Source organism: Colossoma macropomum, unplaced genomic scaffold (assembly GCF_904425465.1).
Source record: "Colossoma macropomum unplaced genomic scaffold, Colossoma_macropomum, whole genome shotgun sequence".
Lineage (NCBI taxonomy): Eukaryota > Metazoa > Chordata > Actinopteri > Characiformes > Serrasalmidae > Colossoma > Colossoma macropomum.
In genome coordinates this window covers 20886332-20909729 of record NW_023494786.1, presented here as the reverse complement: position 1 = coordinate 20909729, position 23398 = coordinate 20886332, and the positions used below count along the sequence as shown (strand labels likewise).

Here is a 23398-nt window from a genome sequence, read left to right as displayed (position 1 = left end):
AAACCAAACCATTAAGTTTTAATCCTAATGGTTTTTAATTGTTCCTTTTCAGCTAGAGACTTCAAGTATTTGACATGTATTAACATATAACTGTTGCTCTAGATATTATACATTTATTTGTTCTCACCTTTCAGACATATATGTATGCTTATATTAAGCATATAAGTTCAACTTTGATACCTATGTGCATATATTGCCATGTATCAGATTTCCGTATAGGCTTTGTGCAACTATAATAATTGTTCTTTTTTAATTTAAGTGACATCATGTCACAGCAGTGACTTCACAGACACTGAAGTATTATTTCTCTATAAAACAAGCATTTTAATGCTATTTTTTTCAGTTCAAATTGTAAAAATGCATTAACATTGTATTGTTGACTGTTAAAATTATTTTTCTATATATAGATAAATATAATGTTGTTTTTTGATAAACCTTGTCTCCTTGGCCAATGATTTTACAGAAGTGTAAAAAATGTCATTAATAAAAGTCTTTTTGAATTACCTCTTGCATGCATAGATAGACTAGATCTGAGAGGTTCAGATAGTGAAATTTGTCTTTACATTTCTGATATATTTGACTAAAATATTGGCAGCAATTGTGATTATCAGTGTGATCTCATAAAACATTAAGTGCTTTTAAGAAATAAATTGAAATAACTACATGGATGCAATATTTGTCATTTTCTATATACATTGTGACTTTGAACCTACAGTGTCAGCGGACTATTTTAGAAGAGCTCAGATTTTAGTAACTTTGTCAGTGATGTTACAACTTAACTGATGTTGTTTAATATAACAGACTATGTTTTACACTTGAATTACACATCAACATGCATACTTTGCCACTACAATGGTAGAATGACCCAGCCCTCAACAAACTATAGCTTGATGGACCCAGAAGTTCCACTGTAGTTCAATAAGTTACTCAGTATCAGGGTTTGTAATTATGTAATTATGTACTTCTACTCAAGTCATTTAGGGAAGAGTAACTTTTACTTAAGACTTTATTTAATTGATGTAACAATAGTATCACCTGTATGAATTTAGGCTACTCTACTTACCTCTGATTAAACCATTTCATGTCATCATTCCATCAAACTGAAGAGTTCATACACACCGTTTATTTGTAAACAATGTGAGTAAAATTAGACACATTTTTTCTCATCATCTTGTACAAAGCTATTGTATAACATGAGTTACAATATTGCGTATTGTACTGTTCAGAATTTGCAAAGTCAAGTTAGTGTTTAGTATAAAGGCACTTGAAACCCCCAAGAAAAAAAGAGAAAAGTTTAAAGTATCAACCTATGTGATGCCATATAATACCATACATACCACTTATAATGTCATATAATACCATATAATACTAATCTAATTTACCCTTCATATCAATAAAATAAGTATAAATAAATATTCCATCCACCTATGAATTTGTTGCATTAATCCAGTTTATCATTAACTTAAAAAAAACTTAACTGGCATCTTGGCACTAAGATCACACTTAAATGGTAGAGCAGACATCACACTTAACACTCTCTGCCAGTTAATATGATCATAACACTAAGATGCTTTTGGGAAAGTGAGCCCTGAACATAAATGGTGCTGGTAAAACCACCAGGCCAGCTTTAAATTATGACCATTTTTCTGCCCAATACACAAGCAAGCATATTACACTAACATCCATACTGGGCCATTGGATGGTCACTCCACTCAGGCAGACTGGAGAGTGTCTCTTCTGTGCCAGGCTGGATGGGCCAACCCCAGGCTTTGAAGAACGGGGCCAGGTTCCTGTTTACCACCTTGGAGAATGTTTCAGCGTACAGGTTCATCTTGCCGTTGTTATCACCTGGCACATTATTTATGTTGTGGTAAGCAGCAAATACTTGCTTAAAGGCATCCCAGCCAAACGTGTCTTGCAGCTTGAAGGAAACAGTTATAGATAATGTTAAAAATGAATGAAGGAATAGAACAGAACTTTGAATGTGTCTACTATATGGCTTGTAGAGTGTCTATATACTGTACTGTATACTGTACAAGCTATATGGCTTGTACAGTAATTAAGCATATAAATACAGAGTACATAACATTATCTCTCCAAATACCTTTATGCAATTTAAAATTCAAATCAGTAAATTCAGTCAGAAAGTGTGTATTTGTGTACCTGCATGTAAGTCTCCAGTGCCGTCCACATACTCCAGTGCTCCAGATTTCTGCCTGCCGTGGCGTAACTCTGAGCTCGACTCTGCCGTCTTTCTGGCCTCATGTTCTCATGAGCAGTTGCTCTGTTCACACCCAGCACCTCCTCATGCACATACACAGACCACAGGTTACAGGTGCACTCAGTGGTGTGTGGAGGGAACTCCCAGACAGAGCGCTGCTGGTTGTGGCCTAATTCGTGGATGGCACCCCAAAGACCATGCTTACGGGCTGAATCAGGGTTCAGCAGCTCTGGACCACAGCTGGAGGGGATCATAATGGGGTAGCCAGCATGCATGAAGCCTTTAAGAAAAAGACCAGTGACAGATGAACCAAGTAAGCTAATCATGCTAAATGTCGCTAAAGAGTGAGGTAGTCTTTGTAACAGTTTGACACAATCCCTATACAGATGTATGCAAAAGTTAAGGCACCCCTGGCTGATTTTTGAAGAGAAAATGCATGAACTATTTGAAAAAATAACTTTTTCTGCAAATGTTAATGCAGAGTTACTTTATATTTGTTCAACTTCAAAAATAGAAAAAATAGTAATTGTGGAATACGCAAAAGTTAGGACACCCTTCCAGTTGTAAACTCTTAATGAACTTGTTAGGATTTAATGAACTTGTTAGGCAGGTCAAGAATTGTCATTAGGAACTGTCAGCTGATGATAGTTCCAGAGTGTAACAAGTTCTCTGACTCTTCAAAATGTCTCCAACCAGCGGCTCCTCTAAGCAGCTGCCTGAGCATCTGAAAATGAAGCTAACTGATATCTACAAAGCAGATGAAGGCAATAAAAAGATGCCAAAGCACATCCAGCTCACAATTTCCACATTACAAAATGTCATTAAGAAGTGACATTCTCTCTTTTTTGTGACACATGCAGTTGTTCAGGGTTCTAGAAGTACTGAAGACACCCATGATATACTCTTAAAAGTGTACTGTGGTATAACTTATCACAACAAGATATCATGATATTGTACATTCTACTACACCAGTACATACCATGAGAGATCTGAACATCAGCCACAAAACGTTCCTTGCGTGGAAACTTTGCAGGCCTTGCGGCCAGGTCAGCAATGCCCCTCATGATGGAATCCCACAAATTGGCCACCTCGTCAGGGCGATCCAGCTGCCGTATCCCCTCCGAGTGTAAGCTGATAATGAGATTCTCAAACTCCAGCTCAGCCCAAGGCGCTGGTGCGTTACGGATTTCATTCACCCAGCTGGCTACACTGGTCTCTCCTGAAGAAAAGGTTAATGAGATTTTACTTCATACTACAGTGGAAAAAGTAATGCATTGAGTTGGTTCAAATGTGTACATCTTTTTTATATCTACTTACTTTGCCAAACATTAGTAAACTGTAAGACTAATTATGTTGATGTAATATGTTTTACACATCAGAATTCAATGTATATTTTTTTCTATGAAGAATGGTTAGTTAAGTAGAGTACATTGTTCAAATATCTTGTCAGCAATTTGAGGACTTTTTCTGTTGATTTTTTCTTTAGAATTCTTAAACTCAAGTCAGTCAGGAAAATTAAATACATAAATTATTTGCAGTAAATTGCTAGCATAGTTTTACAATATTAAAAGAGTAGTAAGTGCTGGTGTTCAGAGAGAACATAACTGAATTTACCAGATTTGTAGTATGGTGCTTTTATGGCTGTCTGTATCACAACCTCCACCCCATCCACTTTGCTGTTGGGTGGAGCGATCAGGTATATGAGTCCTCCCCACAGATTCCACACCTGCGGCATCTCTTTGTCCAAAGCAAACCGTTCGTGGACCACAGGAGCCCGTTTCAGGACATCTGCATTGCCTAAGTAATCTGTCTGACAGCCAATCTGCAGCTGCAGATGTGATTGGAGCATTAGCCTACATTTACCTCACTTTTATTGTAAACATTTAGAAAAAAACAATAGTTTTGTGACATGTACATAATAATGCACTGCCCAGTTTCAGTTTCTATTCAGACAAGCAGTTATTAAATACTCCAGAAATTTATTCAAAGTGAAGTTGAATTATGCTATGTAATGCAGTTACCTGCCAACCTTTGCCAATGAGCTCTGCAGGTACTGCAATGTAGGTCCTCATTCCATGAGAAAGATACAGACCCGTGCTTATCCATTCTTCACAATCTGCAAGAATCGTAAACACGTTTTCGGGTTTTCCACACTGTAAATCTGAATGTTTTGGTGTTTTTCAAAAATAATCACATGACATTCATGTCTTTAACACTGAGGAACAACTCAACTTAAAGGGGAATTCCACCAATTCTTCAGAATTAGAAGGCGTACAAGATGTAAACAAAGTCAAAAAGAGTGGTTTGATGTAAAATGTACCCTTCTAAAGAAATCTACACTGTCAGAATTGTTCACAGTGGTAGTGATAGGAACCAGATGCCCACCTCTAAAAGCTCCCTCACAGAAATTTCTTACATGAAATAGTTCTGAATAAGCTGCATGCTGCATGCTCCAATGATGCTGCAGCTTTGGTACTGGTAAACTATTGTTTACCAATAGTTTTGACATAAGATTTTGGCCTCAAATTATTTTTTAAAGCCGTGTATGGCACAGCAGGACATGCAGGGTGTTATAAGGCAACGTAGTACTGAAAGAAAACAGATTTAAAACTATTTCACCACTGTCAAAAGTATACATAAAAACTTGTATGTTAACTGTTCATTTTTGTACAGCAAAGAAAATTGCTATATTTGTGTTGCAGACACTGCAACCCTTGGTTCTTCTAATGTAAAGAATTCTTAGTTGGTAAGTTTTTCTACAATGCACCTTTTTACTCTGAATTACTTTGTATACATCTCAATCATTTAATTATTCAGATTTTTTTTTAATATGTGGAATTCCCATTCAACACTGATGTGTTTGAAAACTGTTATAGAATTGAGACATTTGGATTTACAATGCATCTTCATTTTCCCCAAGACTGTGTTCCTCTTGATAACATCTTTAAAAAAATCTTTACCAGCTGTGTTTGCGCTGATGTGGACCCTTGCGTTGGACACAGTGGGAAGGCTGGGTATATCTGTGATGAGGAATGGCAGAAGTGCATCAGGGTCTTGGCAAACCTTGTACACTTCAGTCCCCACATGAAGCAGAAGTTTATCCTTGGCACTATTAATAGGACATGTATGACACACCTGTGGAACTCCAGCCTCTTTTATCAAGTCAGTGAGGAGTGCTACCACTGAAGTGTAGGAAGCACAGTCATGAGCCTGCATTCGGAGGTAATTTTCACAGTCATGTCTGAGCTTTTCCATACACCCATGGTCATGCTCTGTCAGATCATGGCCCTGGGTCACATGTCCAGCAAAGCGCTGAAGCAAGTCACGGAAGTGGTATGCCTGTGTGGAGTTCCCCACTTCTGTCACCTGTTGGGCTTTATACACCCCAGACTTCACGGTTCGACCCATCAGACACAGGCCCATCTTATTGAGGATACGATTTCCAGGGCAATCTGTCATCACATTGCGGTTAGGATTGCACTGGGCCCAATACCAAGCATGACCTCCTATCAAAAGACCTCCACCTTCAGCAACAAATTCCTGGATCTCCTGACTTTGAGCATCACTGTAGGATGTACAGACAAAGACACTTAGGTCTTCCCTTAAGCCAGTGAACTGGCAGTCCAGCCCTGACCTGCTCAGAATCTGATGGGCCCCTCCAAGGTTGTGCGAAACACCAATAACCCCATTGCGCCCTTCGTCAAGCCAGCGGATAGCATTGATCATGAAACTGGACAGTGATTCACGACCCATATAGCCTTCATGAGTGACCACAATTACTCTTCCCTGTCCATAGTAGGCCCCTGCAATGAACGCCCTACCATCAGAGGTGACTCCAATAGGAAACGCCAATGGTCCATGTGCCATCACCTCAGATGCTAAAGCCCCACCTTGAATGTCAAACTCAGAAACACCTTCTAGCAAGAATTGTAGGTCCTCTTTGAAGTCCTTGCCTATTCTGTGAATGAACAAAAAATGAGAGATATTTTGAGACAGTCACAAGAAAACGGGAAGAAAAACAGACTTGTGCTTTACTTACGACACTGCTAGCCAGCTAGAGGGAATTTGCATGGGCACAGGAAATTTGCCAAGTTCCCCTTGATGTTCCGAGAAGTAGATTCCTGCCACGCTGCACACCTTATTCCCAGGGAAGCTGAGTAATGCATTCTCCTCAGGGTGGGCTGCAGCCCAGCTCCAGGCCTGGCCAGCGATCAGCAAGCCTCCCCCAGTTTTAAGAAAGGCCACTAAGTCTTTAGCACATGCGTCCACACTGTAGGCATCAGAGATATAGACTGCAAAATCACCCTGGAAGTCGTCCACTTTGGTGTTCATAGATGTATAGCATAGGTTGGTGGCAAGTGAATGAAGACTCTTCTGAATGCCTACTGTGGTCCTTTCACCACATGAGGGCATGAGCCAAGCCAAAGCATTCTCTATCAGGACTGGGAAACGTGTTATGTACTCCTCATGTCCCAACACCACTATACGTCCCTGGCCGTAGCGTGATGCAGCTATTAGGACCTGGCCTCTTGGATTCATAGAGAGTGGAAAGGCGTGGTCACCTATTAGCACAAGATCACTTGGCACTGCTTTGCCTTGGAAATCAAGCTCTTGAAGCCCATGCATAAGAGCACAGTAGTCCATCTGTCGTTCCATTGTCGTTTGGGTATTTTTTTAGCAGGTTAAGTAAGTCTAGCTGGTCTTTGGTCTTTCAAAGCAGTGTAAAAAGAGCTTCTGAAGGTGTAGCACTGAAGAAAGAAAGAGGAATCAAAGTTTTACAAAGTCTTAAGAGTGTACATAAAGCATTATGAATGCTATCATGAAACTCAAGTCTGACTATGTATTCAAAATGGTTATTATATACCACTGAAAATGTATTTTTTATTATTCAGTTATTCCTAAATGCAATTAACATATTGCCGCGGTCGGGACAAAATGTTGTGGGTTGGTTCAGGGACAGGGTTACACCTGTTCCTGGACTACATTTCCTTTCAATGGAGAACCTCTGAACACAGAATACTGTGTGGTCAAGGACTAGGCTTAAACCAACCGTAATTTGAAAGTGCCAGCTGGCCTTTGCACTGCGTGAAAATTACACAGTGAATGGTCCATTCAAAATTGTCTAAAAGAAAACAATCTTGCTAAATGAACTTCCTTAAGAAGTTTTCCCTCTTCAGTAAAGTTACTGTTTTTACAGATAAAAAGTTTTGTTCTGACAGCAGCAATATATAAGCAGTCTAGAAGCTTTGACTTACCTGTATATAAATGAACGCCTAACAACACAAGCTGCCTCTCCCTGAAACTTCAAGAGTTTATGTGAGGGTTTTAACCTGACAGCATTAATAAGACTGGTTCTGGAAGAACAAGATGGGTGTACCAGAACAGCCAACTGTTTGCTCTCGCAGAGACTGGGTGTGGTAAGGGGAAACAACTGTCAGCATGGTAATTATACAGCTCCTTTGTTGAAGGCACAGTGGAAAACTTCAGAAATTTTGACAGTATTTCTTAGAAAAATAAAATCACAATACTGCAAATTCTTCATATTCGCAGCTCTCCTCATTTTTTCTTGTCAACACTATCAGTGTAAACATGCTGCTTTTCTATATGCAAATTAAGCTCAATATTGGAACAAGTTGTCTCAGTTGAAAATCCTTTTAAGTCTGAGACTACACCCAGTGTGTAAATGTGTATTTTATTCAATTTGTCATGCAAATGTGCATAATGCTGAGAGAACACTTGATTAATGTTAAATATTTGGTGGCCAAAGAAACTGGATAACAAATGTAACCAGCATGTCATATTTCAAAGTTTCAATTAAAATCCTCAGCAAATAAGCAGCTACTTCAGAGGTAAGCTATATATTATTAACTGCACACATTACATCACACATTGGCACGCCTTTGTCCCAGACACACCTCTCTATACAGAACAAAAAAAAATGTTACTTATATCGCCTAAGCAAATTAGTACTACAAAGAACCCACACTGCATAATATAACCTTTCACTTGGCCTTAAAAGGGCCACAGATCTTTCAAAATTTCTGCGCAATTGAATCTTTAAGATGTAATCAAAGTCATTCAGTGGTTTGATGTGAAATGCTCCACTCCAGAGAAACTCACCAAGTCAGAATTGTTCACAGTGGTGGTGATATGAACCACACGTCCAAAGTGTTTAATGCCTCTATAATCTACATCACAGAAAGCTTTTATATGAAGTGTTTACAGATTTGCTGCCTGATGCCTGAGATGCTGTTCTATGATGGAAGTTTTGATGGAAGTATTTAGCCTAAATGTATTTTTAAGATCTATTCAGGGTGGATCAGTACATGCAGGGTGTTATAAGGCAAAATAGTTCCCATGACTGAGATAATAATTTAGAAATATATGAAAAACAAAAATTGTTTTTCAGAATTACACAAACATTAAAAAGGAAACATAAATAAAAGAAAAGCCCTAAATAACCTAATACTACTAGGTGTAAGAAATATATTTCTCAGAAAAAAATATTCTACATTGAAAATAAGCAAATTTGATTTTGAGAGACAATCTATATCCCTTCATAGTGATTCCCACCATAATCAACATTACAAAAACTACAAAGGCACATGTGGGTTTGCTGATCATTTTGGACAGTAAATCAAATGGATATATTTGTGCTGTAGACAAAGCAACCTCTGGTTCCTATCACCACCATGGTAAAAAGATCTGAGCCTGTATGTGTCTCTACAATGAACCATGTCACATTAAGCCACTCTGAATGAATGTGTATCTCAGTGACTGCATTATACAGAAATTTAGAAAAAAATAGACTTTCCCTTCAATTCACCATCCCCTACCCCAAAACAGAACAAAAGAAAAAAACATGCTCCAGTTTCAACAAATAAATATTTATGTCATTTTGAAATGTGAGTGGTCATCAGGCTACAGCAAAAGCAGGTGAAATTTTGCTCACTTGGTTCATGTCCAACAGCTAAATTTAGTATGATAAGGAAAAATACCCTAGACCTTGTTCTGATTAGTTTAAAGTGATGAATAGTTATATCTCAAATGATCTATGATCTACCTATTTATTAATTAATTAATTATACAGTGCCCATTTGATTTTTTTATTACATGTGATTTGAATCAAATAAAGATTTTTTTATTGTTTTGTTAAAAAGCTGAAGTCCTGTGACACCAAAAGATTGAATTTAACATGATAGAGTGATACAACTAATTTTTTAGCCATATGTTTTGATTAATTTAAAACATTTCTTAAAATTTGTGATCTGGCAATCTAAGAGAACAAATATGAACCAAAGGAATTTAAAAATTTCACAAATGGACCTTAATGACTTAAGTACAATCACACACACACACACACACACACATTAACACCTGTTAGAGGATGAAAATTACATCACAAATTTAACCAAAAATCTAGACACATTTGTGATCCTATACTCGAACACATCTTTGGAATGAAGGTAGAGATAACTGTCTGACACTGAAGATTGCTGCTAGTGACAAGGGCATACAATATCAAGTTTAGCCACTTAAAATGATACAATACTGACATATACATACAAGCATATTAAAAAGACAGATTTTATGTCAACAGTTCACATTTAGTCCCTCTTCTTAGTGATTTATAAGCTATTGTCTCAGGTAGACACAGAAGCTCCAGAAGCAGCTAACTTCATACTGGGGGATTTTAATCTCTGTAAGCTTAATGAGTATATTTGCCATCGTATTATCAGTATGTTACCTGCTTGGATTTATGTTAGCATTCAAAATGTTTACTATTTATCTCCTTGCCTGGGTGGTTCATACCATAACATGAAAAAGTTTACCAGCCTAAGCTTAGGCGTTAAAAGACTAAAAGGGTGGAGGTCAGGAAACGGATCAAAGAAGCAACAGAGACCTTATAGGTCTGTTATGGACAGTTAAGGGCATTAATGAAGGCACTGAGATTACCTCAAGCTGTATATCTTTTAGTGAAGATATGCTTATACCAAAAAAGACAGTTAAGGTTTACCAGAACAATAAACTTTGGGTGACTTGAGAGTTGAAGGAACTCTTAAATAAGAAAAAGCATCTTTATAAGAGCAGAGCTGTTAAAGAGGAAAGGAAAACTTTGCAGAGGAAAATTAAGGAGAAAATTAGGCAATGCAGGGTAACTTATGAAGATCACCTCGAATAACTCTTTAAAAAGGCATGAAAGCATGGAAAGGCATACAGTTAATTATGGGGTATAAGCCTAAGATGAACCCTTTAGATGTTGTAGATGAATATAAACTATAAATAATTTGAATGCTTTTTATTGTTGGTTTGATAACTTTCACTGTGCCGATGTCATGCTTGTAACAACAGAAGAACGCTTTTTGGTGCTATAGGAGGGTTTCTCAACCACTGGGCCGTGGACCACAAGTGGGCCGTGAAGCAAAATTCTGAGAGGAACAGTGGTCTGTAGGGGGCCAGTGATGGCACTTTGTCATAAAAATCAGTGAAAAATAATTGACTTAATAAGAATGAAATTTTCAAATGGTAAACAGTATTAATATAAGCCATGCAACAACATCATAAACACAAAAACATCATTTTTTTGCCTTTTGAAATTTTTAACCTCAAGGAACCATCTTTTTTAAGTTTGCACAGATGAGAACACTAGCATGTAGCTCACCATGAGCTACAGATCAGACAAAATCAAAGCATGCAGATGAGAAAGGAAGATTCACTGAACTGACACAGTCCCTGCTGGAGCACCTGAGTACAACATTCTCTTCCTGGTTTACTGTGTCTGGAGGGATCAACTCCAGCATGAGACTAGAACATTAAAGCTCTAGAATGACTCTTGGAAAAAAAAAAACATAAGAGGAAATACTATTAACTAAGATCTGCTCACCTTGTAACTATCAGTATCCATCTGCATCTTACAAGACACACATCCACTGTGAGACATGCTCACTGTGAGATACACCCTCCGAGACACACCCCTTTGAGAAACACTTATTGTTTCCATGAAAAAATACTGCAGGTTTGCATTTCACTTTTGGAAAGAAATTACTGCTAAGGTACGTTAAAGTTCATACACTTGAAAACAGAGTTTGAAACCAGAAAAGATTTTTTTAAGAGCTATCGGCTTTGCTAGCACTAGTTAGCATGGCATTGATAGGCTACACTTTGCTAGAGAGAAAAAGATTTAAAGGTAACGGTTTCTGTTTAAAAGCATTAACCTAAGCAATATTAATTGCACCAGTTCAATGAAATGTGAGAATTGTACAGTTTTCAGTAACACTGAAAAAGTGTTGCTTTTACTTCACTTGATTCAAATGTTTACATCGGTTCCACATGAATAAAATACATTACATCAACACAAATCTTGGGTAACATTAATGGCAGTAACTGTGTTGATATTTCATTCCTATGGAGCCAATGTATAAAATACATTTGAATCAAGTAAAATCAAAGCAATATCTTTTTCAGAGTAGGCAGATGTTAGTTCTGTCTAACAATCCATGGATTTGGCCAATTTGTTTAAATGAAAAGAACAATTTTTACTAGTATGAATTATTTGAACATATAATTACACTATTATTAATAGCATTATTAAAAGCATTATTAAAACTTGACATATAAGAAAAACTTTGAAATTCTATGTTTAGGGAATGTCTAATTTGTAAATGTTTTTACCTTTAAAAAATAATTGTTACATGTAAAAATTTAGTTCTTACATGTCAGAAATGAAAGTTCAAGAATTAAATTTCAATACTAACAAATCAACTCAAACAAAGGATGTGATAATTAACATTTCAACATGTCAAAACTGAATTTTAATCCATTTTTTATAAAAAAAAATCTTACTAGTGTTAATGAATTTTTTGCTCAAATTTCTTAAAAAAAAAAACAATTAAAATCTAAAACTGTTTTTCATATTACAAAGAAGATTTTGGAGGGGTCTTGTCTCATGGTGAGCGTGTCTTGTGTGTGGGCGTAGCCTGTGGTCTCACACGAACACAAGCATCACACAAGCGGCTCCCCGTGTTTATATCAGACCTGCGCATGCGCGCCGCTTGAGCGACGTTTGCTGTTAAGTCACATGAGTTTCTGTCGCAACTTGTTTCACTAGCCAGTTGGCTAACCCTCCCATTCTGGCGTTTACCGTTTATAATCACGATAGGGATGATGGACAGGCAAGGATGTATGTGACCTTTTCTCATCTCAGGTGATATGTCAGGTTAGTTCTTGCTATTTTCCTTCAGCGTAATCTTCTTTCGGCAAAGCCAGTTAGTCAAGAATAGTTAGCATTAGCTAATTTGACATCAGCTTTCAAAATAGTTGTTTGATTCCATACAAAGCAAAGCATCTCCAAGATCCATCGACGAGCTATCTGGCTTAATCAGTGCTTAAGTGCACGAACTGTCCACCCTTTTACTCCAATTAGATGCTGAACACTAGCCAAGATAATTAGCCCCCTTTATTTGACTCAATAAATCTTGTTTTAGTGGTCCGAAACCTTCAGGAGGTAGCTTAGCTTAATAGCTTACCACCTAATACTAATTTACTAACCTATACATGAAGCAAAGCTGCTTAGTCAAATTTTCCCGTTCCACCTTAAATGGTGCAGCAGGTACAGTGTGGCACCTGAGACTGGTGCACCGTTTAAGGTGGAACGGGAAAATTCGAACAACAAACTGTCGAATAGGAAGCCAACTTCAGCCTCGTAACCTATACATACTGTGCTAATGAATTAATGCGTTACTAGTTGTAAAACAGCTATTTAGTATGCGTAGTAAGTGTTTTTGGACGCGGTTGTTTTACTGGAGGTAATGGGTTTGGCTCCTAGCATACTATCGACTAAGTTACATTCGTCCAGAGAGAGAAGCAGCACACAGCTAGGTTAGTTAATCTACTATGTTCGTAGCGATAGAAAACGTCACCCCCCACAATAAAAATCCCCGAATAAGAATAATAATGGGAAGAATACAAATGTCCGGTGCTACACGAAAGTGATGACTGAGCAATGTTACAGAAGTTAGCCAGCACCGCTAGCAAGCTAAGCTAGCTAATATATCCCGTGTATTTTTGGTGTTGCTACGCTAACAAGCAAGCTAGCAAAATGCGAAGGCCGCGCTAAAGCTGTCAGAGTAAACAAACTTTAGCCTGGCCTGGTGACTCAAATTATTCTTCTTACCTGATGTCGATTTTGCTTAAAATCCACAGTAATGATGATTTTGTAGTTTTCATTAACTAGGGTGGGGCAGAGTAACGTTATTTTGTTTCATGTAACGTTAGCTATAAAATGAGAATCAAAAGGGAGTTAGATTCTTTGCTGATTCTGCCTGTCAAGCAGCTAACGTTAGTCATGCTCATTTGTTGCTACTAAAGGCGTGTCATGTTCACATCTGTCCAAAAGTTTGTAGACATCTGCCCATCCATTGTTTTTTTTCCCCCCTTAATCAGGGTTATTTATAATGGGAAGTCTTTGCACTAGATATTGGAACATTGAAGATGTGACTCCAGTCAGTCACAAGAACATTAGTGAGGTCAGGTGTTGGATGATGGATGATTACAGCACTCCAACTCAGCCTAAAGGAGTTTGATGGAGCTCCATCACTAGAAAACTGCTCCACAGCCCAATGCTGGAGAGTTTGGCATTGGGCATGGTGACCTTAGGCTCATGTGTGGCAGCTCTAGAGCACCCCAGTCTATTGGCAGTGCTTTTCCATGTAGATTATACTAAGCTATATGTGTGGAGTTGAATGCCTGTGTCAGCTATGAGTGCACCTTAAAGTACCTAAAGTGGTTAATTCACAAATATATGTACCTTGTACCATGCATCTTGGTTGTGTTCATCAAGATTGTATAGTAAAATGGGATAACACATGAAGTGGTAAAGCTGTGTGTAAACTGACGATGTATATACTTTTAGAAATGGTGTAAATACATTCATTGTCATCATAGCTGCCAGTAACAACCAGATTAATATTAAAGTGAGCTCCACACTTTTTACAGCCACCTTTTTTTGCCTCTCAGTTCCATCTTTGCATACAAGAATAACGTCATGATCAGATGACATCTATGTGGTGCTGTTCTACTAGTTACACCCTTCTGCTCTGCTGCATGTCTGTTCCTCTTTTACTGTTCTGCAGCTAAAATTCAGCATCATGTCTGTGGATGGCCCTCGGACGTCAGTGTTCACCTTCCAGTCAGCCGTACACACTGTGCATGTCCTTCGCTCCCTGGATGAACAAAGGCAGAAGGACGTCCTCTGTGATGTGACTGTAGAAGTAGGGTGCAGGAGCTTTCGAGCACACTGCTCAGTATTGGCTTGCTGCAGTGACTATTTTTACACCAGACTCCTAAACCACACTGGGTGGAACTTTGTCATCACCCTTCCTGATGAAGTAACGCTTTGCAATTTTTACTGAATATGATGTTGCTTATGATGTAGCTACTTATAGAATGAAATGGTGTCCTATGTTGTGTACATTTTTAAACATAAATTAAGCAAAAAAAAAGTTGTTTTTAACAATAATATGCTGTATTGTTGTGTTTAAGAATATGTATTCTGTATACAGTACTGTGCAAAAGTCAAAGTCCACTCTTCATTTATTGGATGGCAACTAAGTATTATTAAGTTATTCATTTTTTAGTGTCAGGAAAAGTCCAGAAAACTACACAGAAGCCCCAGCAACTAAATATAATGTCATTTCAGTGTTTAGTGTGTCCACACTTTGTCTTTTGTTCTTTTTCAGAGATTTGCTTTCAGTTTTTCAGAGAAATCTGCAGGGATATTTTCCACACTTCCACACCAAGTTTAGAAGTTGGTTGCATTTTTAAAAATCCTTTTTACTTACTATTTCACTTATTTCCCTTTACTTTCCCCTTCCTTATGCAAGTGGATTATCTCATATCTCCTCAGAAATATCTTAAAGGCCTTTTTGAATAGTTGAAAAAATGTAAATAAATGAATAGTGTTCTTTAACATATGCACAGTACTGTAAAAGTATAAAATAATTGTTGTTTATAGTGTTAATAATACTCATAATGTTTATGTTCTAACATTTCTGTGGTTCTTTCTAAGGTCACTGTAGAGGGCTTTGTGCCTTTGCTGCAGTTTGCCTACACTGCAAAGCTTCACTTCACCAAAGAAAACATTCTGGAGATTCACAGATGTGCCGAGCTGTTGGGATTTCACAATCTCGACAAAGCCTGCTTCGAGTTCCTCATTCCTAAGTTCACTGATGGCAGCAGAACCACTCAGGAAGTCAAAAGAAAGAGTAAAAACAGCAGCAAGAGCAAACCCTGCCATGAGAAGCAGTCATCTGCCAATGGAGACTGCAGTATTACCAATGAGCAGCGCATTAATACTGAAACAGACAGTGTGCCTCCGATACCTGCAGCCGAGGCAGCACAGAGTGATCCTGTTGTGCCAAGTGAACAGTGTTCTAAGGAATGCTCCTCTGTCTCCTCTAATAAGGATCTGGACTTAGATTTACCTTCAGACTCATTCGAGGCTGGTTCTGACCAAGACAGAACGGAACTCTGTTTACAGACCTGCGGGCCACAGCTGGTGCCGTCTTCCTCTGTAGCAACTGGTGAGGTTTGTCCCTTTTTTTCAATGCCGTGCACCAGTGATGGTGAAAATGTGCATCCTACCACAGCTGGCTGTGATGGTGACATTTTGGAGATGGGAGAAGCTTTTCAGAATGGATTGCAAATGGATTCTCCTGGTGTTCCTGGCGAAACGTCTGCTTGTGTGACTCTAAACGTGCCAAATATCACAGAAGGCCACTTTAACCAGCCTGTAAGGGTTCTAGAACCATCAGCAGACTGCAGCCAGTTATGTCCTCTAAGCTCCACAGAAACAAGTGAGGTTTTGGACAGCATTGCGTCGGTGAGTAACCTAGAGAGCGTTAACACTGAGGCCACTCAGACCTTTGACTCCGCAGAGCAAATATTCCCTGATCCAGCACCTAGTGATGGGCCCGCAGAGAGGAGCACAGTGGAGAGGGAGGTGGCGGAGCATCTGGCTAAGGGTTTTTGGACAGACTTAAGCTCCTCTTTGACAGAGCCTCTGGCATCTATGGACCAGGCTGCTGTTGGAAATGGTGCCGACTTCCACTGGCTGAAGCACCTGGACTTAGGTGCTGCCCCTGATGACTGCCCGTTTCTCAGAGACCTAAGCTCCAATGAGGGACAGTCTGCGGGAGGTGACAGTCTGTCCCAAGAAGAGAGTAGAGAAAGTTCCTGTGTGTCTCCTATAAACTCTGGCGAGAATTCTGAATGTGACACAGAGACAGACTGTGTGGCTAGCAATGAGCAAGCATGTGAGGTGAGCTAAAAATTTACCATCATAGAATTTAACTGAGCAGAATGTGTCAAAAGAGGCTCGAAGTTCACTCCTGCTAAAACTCGGTTTAGATTCAAAGGCAACCACACACTGACTGAATGAATGAATGAATGATAGTTTGTGCGTTTGTAGGACCAAAATACATTGTAACCCTAATATAAGTGATGGCTAAAAGCTAGCTGACTTTAATAATGCATGATTAAAACAAGCATTGTAACAAGAAAAAGAACAGCAAAAATAATATTAAGAGATGCACGATCAGAGTTGGCCAAGATCATCATCATCAGATTTTTGCTCCAAACTTGCAATCAGCAGTCAAACAATATATTGATTTGATTTTGATCGATTTGTATTGCAATTTTATGACATAAAACACTTGAGCCAGGAGAGTGCACTGTATTTGAATAATGCTTCTACATCGGTACCATAATGTCACAGCATAATTTTGCATGACTCATTTTGTTAAATAGCCAGTTGCCTCTTATTTTCAGTGTAGCCCTTTGTTTGATTTATGTTATATACGTAGGTTACTGATTTGTCATTTAAGAATGTAAACTGTCTGTGTTTGGCAGACAGAACAAAGAAAGTTATATTGCAACTTTGGCTAACAAAACATACTGGAAGCATGCTAGTGTGCTTCATTTAGTCCACACAGTGTGGACCAACCTGGTTTTTAACCGATTGTTGACCAGAGTGTGTCATAAAAATTAAAGCTTGGTGCATCACTTATAATAATAATAATAATAATGATAATAATAATAATAATAATATTCATTATTATATTGCTTTGCTGTTTTCATATAACAGGAATAGTGTAATAATTGCTGCTTCTGTTGTGGTGGTGGTGGTTGTTGTTATTATTAGTATTGTTGTTTTTGATATTATTATAAAAAAAAGCTCGCTGTAAAACATAAGAATAGTACAATAGAGAACATCTTTCTCTGGTTCTCTGTTACCCCAGGTGGACTTGCCTTTCCCAGTAGAGCAGATTTCGAGCATGAGCAGGCGGGCGTTCCTGCAGATGCTAAAGGAGCAGCGTTTGACCCCAGAGCAGCTGGAGTTTGTGCAAGATGTTAGGCGGCGCAGCAAAAACCGCATGGCTGCACAACGATGCCGCAAGAGAAAGCTAGACTGCATCTACAGGCTTGAGGGAGACATCAAGAGACTAGTACGTTTCTGAGCGGCCTTTATCACAAGTATTGTTTATACAGCACTCAATTCAACTCTCTTTGAAAATGTGCATATGTCTGTTTGGTTTCATGCTGTACAGAGGACTCAGAAAGAGAAGTTGCTGCAGGAGCGTGGTCAGCTGAAGCAGAGTATGGAGGAGACACGACAGTCTCTCTCAGGGCTGTGCCAGGTTGTGTGCCCTGAGGCTTCAGCACAGCCGGAGCAGCTCACTATCTTAGCCAGGTACCTTTCCTCAGACTGCCCCACCTCGCTGCCCCTCACTCCCATGGCTTGTTCTGGCTTGACTGCCTCCGACCAGGACAACCTGGCAGAGAGCTGCCTTGAGGCCAGCGTCACTGGACACCCTCCAGATGACTGTCCTCAAGGAAATGGAGCAGGGATGAAACCCGCATCTGCCCTCTTTCAAGATGAAACAGAAAGTGACGTTACAGAACCTCATGCCCCATAATCCAAAAGGCAGGTCCGTCTGGAATTAGCATAGGAGCATGTCAGTGGCATGGGAGCATGTGGTCACCGCTTGTGGAAATCTACCACATATGTGGTAAAACAATTATCGGCCAAGCCAAAAATTCTATTCAAGTTTAACAGTATTTACCGTACTTGGATTTAATCTATGAAGTGCTTAAGACTTCGAGCTGCATAGCAGTGGAAGTAACTATTATGTTGGGACTCTTTTGCTGCAAGCATTTGCTACCTAGCTAACAGGGTCTATAAAATGTATTTGAGAAATTCAGTAAAACAATATAGATTCATTTAAATCCCATATAATCCAACTAATCTTAAAATCAAGTATGTTACATTCTCTATGGCTAATTTGGAATGGTAGCATAAGTCTTACACTCACTTACATTTGTGCAGCTGCAATAAGAGAAGAATCTTAGGACTTGTTACATACGATCTGTCCTTTGAAGAATTGTTATTGCTGTTGCTTATGCTATCATGCTTGTATCCTAAGAGGTGTACCACAAAGCAAGCTCAACATATTCAGGTATTCTTGAAAAAAGATGGATAATCTAATCTAAACATTCCTAGTTAATCAAATCACAAAGGTTAATCAGTATCACGAATTACTTAAGTCCAGCTTTAGTCTGTACATTCACAAATAGGTGGCAAATAAAATGTTATGCCAGTGCAATAAAAATAGAATACACTATTTATGTTACACTGAGCTTCTACAATTGCACCAAGTGCCTTAAACCATCCATTATTACACATTAGACAAATGTTTGGGGAAGTGGATGTCACTGAGTGTGTTTACATGCACTTAATAATCCAATAACGGCAGAAAATCACATTTTGTCAGTAATCTGATCGTTTACATGCACTTGAGTACTCAGATGATGGGAAGACTAGGGTTTACATTGGTCAGGCAGTAATCTGATTGCTTTCTATCCAGCCAATAAACTCACAGAATAAGACATGATGTAAATGTAATGTAAAACTCAAACTTCATGTTGTGACTTTTTTTTTAAACATTGAGCCTCTGTACCTGAAAATATGAACATATATTATATAGAACATCAAGAATATTTATACCAGTAAATTTATCACACATATAGTTTCAACATCGCTTCAAAAGTGTTTTGTCTCCATCTCCCAGGTGCAGTGCTAAACACTGTTAGCTTATGTCCGGTACTGCAGTCTGTTTTCACACATGCGCAGAATGAGAAATCCAAAAAAAAGAGTATACATGTGTTGAGAAATCCGATTACTAAGCTAAAATCCAGCTCTCTTTACTAAATTTTTTATTCATATTTCTAGACCTTATTTTGATCTAAGAAATCGAAAATATGCTGTTTACATCACCATTTAAATAATCAGACAACTGCAGAAACTTCGATTATGATCAGGTTATTAAGTATGTGTAAATGCACTCAATGTCAAACAGGCTGGCTGTGTTAAAATGTATTCTTGTGATGGTAGGCTCTATCAGGCTGTGGGAAAGATCTAGAATAAGGATAAGACCTAGAAAAATTAGAATTGTTCAGGTTTAAATTGTTTATAAATTAAGAAAAGAGTATGTCGGATAATGTTAAACAATTGAACAAAAAGAAAGTGATTATAGCCTACTGCACAAAATAATAGCTTTTTCAAACAGTTATCTGACATTTTTCTCATGTTTAATTGGTTAAGAACTACATTGTTCATGCTCAGTTAAACACAACATAACATCATCTTAAACTCTCCACCTCATGACCGTTGATATTTAAGATGTTATCTCAAATTTACCCTCTGAAATCAGTAAAGTACATATATCCATGTATGTATCTGTTGATATGTATTTATGTGCGTATGCTGAGCTACCCAGGTAATTCCATAACCCATTTATCCTGCTTTGTGGTATAATCTAAACCATGATGGTCACAGCTACTGTGCAGGCCTATCACAATTATTACAGAATTGTCTGATCACAATTATTTAAGCTGTTAGCGTAATTGTTAGCTTTCACAATCATATGTATGTAAAGTTGGTGTGTTTTTATAGACATCTTCTGGCTGGTGCTATAACACTCTTAGAGGGCAGTGGTGAGTAACGTTTGTATATTTAAGCTCGAGCCATGCCTGTCATCAGCTGGAAGCTGCTAAGTATCGACAGCTAGGAAACAAAATAGCTGATCAGCCAATGTGGCCACTTTAGGCTTTACTTTGATAGCTGCATACAACGAATACAATTAGACAACTGTAGCTACACTATGTAAGTTTTGGGGATAAAAATGTATGTGGTCTGAAAAACTCCCATAAAATCCAATCCAAAACTTCTGAAATGATTTGACTCGTAGCTGTGCAAGAACTCCATATTGTAGCATGTTTTATTTTTCTATTGACGTAGTACAGCTTTAAATTATTAGTTAAAATTATTTATATGGCAACTAATTGTGTGACAGACCTACTTCTGTGTAAAAGTCAGTTCATATCATGATATAAATTGAAGGCAATACTGCCCACACCAATGGTCTACCCTGTAATTTTCACTCGGGAGCAAATGTTTCAGCTGTGTAATTCTGAGTATAATTTTCTTTACTTCAGAACACTTTTCATAATGTTTATGAATAAATGTATATATCTAAATTTGCACTGTGTTGCTACACATTTCACATGGAAGTTTCAGGAAGCTTTAGCAACTTGTATTTGCATCATTCTTGTTTGCTGTTTTGTAAGATGTGCATGACCAAAAGGTAAGGATTCTTAATTATGTAAGAGTCTGCTTGCCAGCTTGGAATTCCTTGTCCGCCCAGCACGTTTATCTTATGCATTATTTGTACAGTAACTGCAGTGCTCTTAATTATGCTAATATATCATGATTCTCACTGTAGGAGTAATGGATAGCGTATATGCAGCTTCAGTCAAACGTAGCACAACATTCTTGGCACTAAGTGCATAACATTTGTTTACTGGATATGTTGCACATTTTTTTCCAGATTTATTCATACATGCATATGGATTTATTCAGGTTTTGCAATGACTGCCATGTATGATTGTGTTCTATGTGTTCAATCACTCAAACAAACTCCCTTTGGCGCAAATAATAATGTGTTAAGGATGTGTGTGTATAATATATATGCACATACATTTTCTTGTTTTTCAGTATTGTAGGGTGCTGGTTCCCCAATTTAAAATATTTTGAAAAATGGACTTGTTATACTGTACAGTTACTGTTGATTCTTACTGATTTTAAAATAATAATTGATTAAAAAAAGTAATATTCTGTCTGCAAGTCTTTCTATAACATTTATCTTTTCAAAGGAAATGTCAATAAACTCTCACTCTAAATACTGGCATTATGGTGTCATTTCCCAGCTTTCATTTCTAATAATCCAGTAGTCAGAAATTGCCAAAATGGAGGCATGGCTGCTCCAGGACTAGCAGTGAGTTTCAATACTGATAGAGCTGTTTGACACTTTGGCGTTTGCTTTTCATATTTACAATCACAGATGGGTAATCATAGTATTAGAAAACTGCTTGAAATGACTGTTGATAGAAAAAAATGTGTTGTAACGTGCACCTCTCAGTAGTGGAGGTGATGGAAAGCTGTTCAGAACTCTTTTGAATAAGGGAATATGCATTGTGCTTAGCCTTTAGACGCTTGGTCACTTCTGGATGAGGTCAGCGTTAAGTGCAGGCTCACTAAAAACCCCATCACTCTTAATTTTAACTAAATAGACTGTGAATGCAGTGTTTCTTAAAATGTGAACTCTGACTACGAATAGCATCTGTTTATGAGAAGACTAGAGTGCTCCTGAAGATTTATTGGTTTGACACAAAGCAAGGGTAAGGCTTTTATTAAAATGTAGCCATTTAGCATTCACAAGCATTGCTAATTTGAATGTTGAAGTGTGTTTAATTTAAATGCAGACTCTGCCTCCATTCAAACTTTAAATGTGTAGCCACTTCATACTAGTGGGTCTAACCTTGTGATGGCATGATAATCACTCTGAAAAATTCTTAGTGTTGTTGTGGCTCCATGCACATTTCATGCTAACATGAATGCAATGCTATGAATTTGTTTTGCAGTTGCAGTAACCTTAGCACCTGAATATTAATTTCCAATTTGTGCTTGGTAATTTATACAGTATACTCCCAAAGCTGAAATCGTCAGTCGGTAACCTCACCGGCACAGAGTAATGCCGTCTTGAGCTGAACTCCAGCACTACTTGCTAAAAGGTTGTAAAGTGAACCCATTGCCCCCCCTCAGTCCTTAAATTTCTTTTGATTTATTGAAATTGTGTTTATAGCTTAATCCACATAAGCCTTTTATGTCAACTGACATAGACCTACATAAACACTTTAAAAAGCATCCTTCCAACAGGTGGGATTTGTCATAAAGGCTGCATTTGCCTGCTTTGATGTCAAGTTGACACAACCATTACCAAGGTGACAATGATTTTTTTTTATTTTTTATATTAGGTCACAGTGACATAATGCTAATGTTATAACTTTGCATTGCAAGTCAGGCTGCTTTAACCAAACTGAGTATGTCCTGTAGTTCTTGGGTAAAGTGAGTAAAATCACCCAATAAGGTGTCATGATAAAATAAAATGTCAGATGTTATGTCAGCTTGACATCAAAGCTGATGAAAGAAGCCTTTGAGACGGATGGCGTCTTTTGGATTAAGCCTTATTAAATATTTATATAGGTTTACGCCAGTTATTATGATGATCTGATTAGCCTTATAAACACTGCCCTACAGTAAAGTGTTAGAGTTGGTTCATTTTAAGCCAGTGTTCCAATTCTGCTGAAGTCTAAATTTTCTTGATCATCCTTGCAGCATTTAATATCTCTCTCTCCTTTCTAGGGAAATGGATTTTTAACCTTTGGATTAATGTAATCATAAAAGTGGAAATGTTTCGTTTTCTCTGTCTCTGCTAAGTGGCTAAGCTAAGTTTTATCTATTCAAGCTTGTGTAAGAATAATTGTTAGTTATTAAAGTCATAACAGGGTTTGTGAACAGAAAACAACTAGTTCCCACCTAACATTCCCACCTGACAGCACTGCAAAATCACCACAAAAAAATTATTACAACAATTAACAGTCTGAAAAAAAAATGGCTAGCCTGCTCCAGCAAATTTAAAATGTAGCTCTTGCCAGTGCTGATGTAATAGTGCATGCATCTACTGTTAGAACAAGACTGCACAAATTTGACCTACATGGGAA

The 23398-nt window shown here is 38.0% G+C and overlaps 2 protein-coding genes across 3 annotated transcripts; one reads left to right on the top strand and one right to left on the bottom strand.

Moving 5' to 3' along the window:
* Positions 1–1101: 1101 nt before the first annotated feature.
* Positions 1102–13602, bottom strand: LOC118803011 (TRPM8 channel-associated factor homolog). Of its 2 annotated transcripts, none has more exons than XM_036563519.1 (8): positions 13395–13602; positions 6261–6969; positions 5182–6179; positions 4243–4337; positions 3836–4049; positions 3201–3440; positions 2164–2501; positions 1102–1921 (listed from the first exon to the last, which is right to left on the bottom strand). In XM_036563519.1, exons 2-8 carry the CDS (start codon positions 6875–6877, stop codon positions 1676–1678), a joined length of 2748 nt encoding a protein of 915 aa, XP_036419412.1. In that variant the 5' UTR covers positions 6878–6969; positions 13395–13602; the 3' UTR covers positions 1102–1675. The 2 variants fall into 2 exon arrangements, with proteins under 2 accessions (XP_036419412.1, XP_036419405.1); XM_036563512.1 differs by lacking the exon at positions 13395–13602 and adding an exon at positions 7477–9813.
* Positions 11913–21525, top strand: bach1a (BTB and CNC homology 1, basic leucine zipper transcription factor 1 a). Its single transcript, XM_036563526.1, has 5 exons — positions 11913–12437; positions 14353–14607; positions 15288–16538; positions 17518–17724; positions 17827–21525. Exons 2-5 carry the CDS (start codon positions 14368–14370, stop codon positions 18193–18195), a joined length of 2067 nt encoding a protein of 688 aa, XP_036419419.1. The 5' UTR covers positions 11913–12437; positions 14353–14367; the 3' UTR covers positions 18196–21525.
* The last annotated feature ends 1873 nt before the right edge of the window (positions 21526–23398 follow it).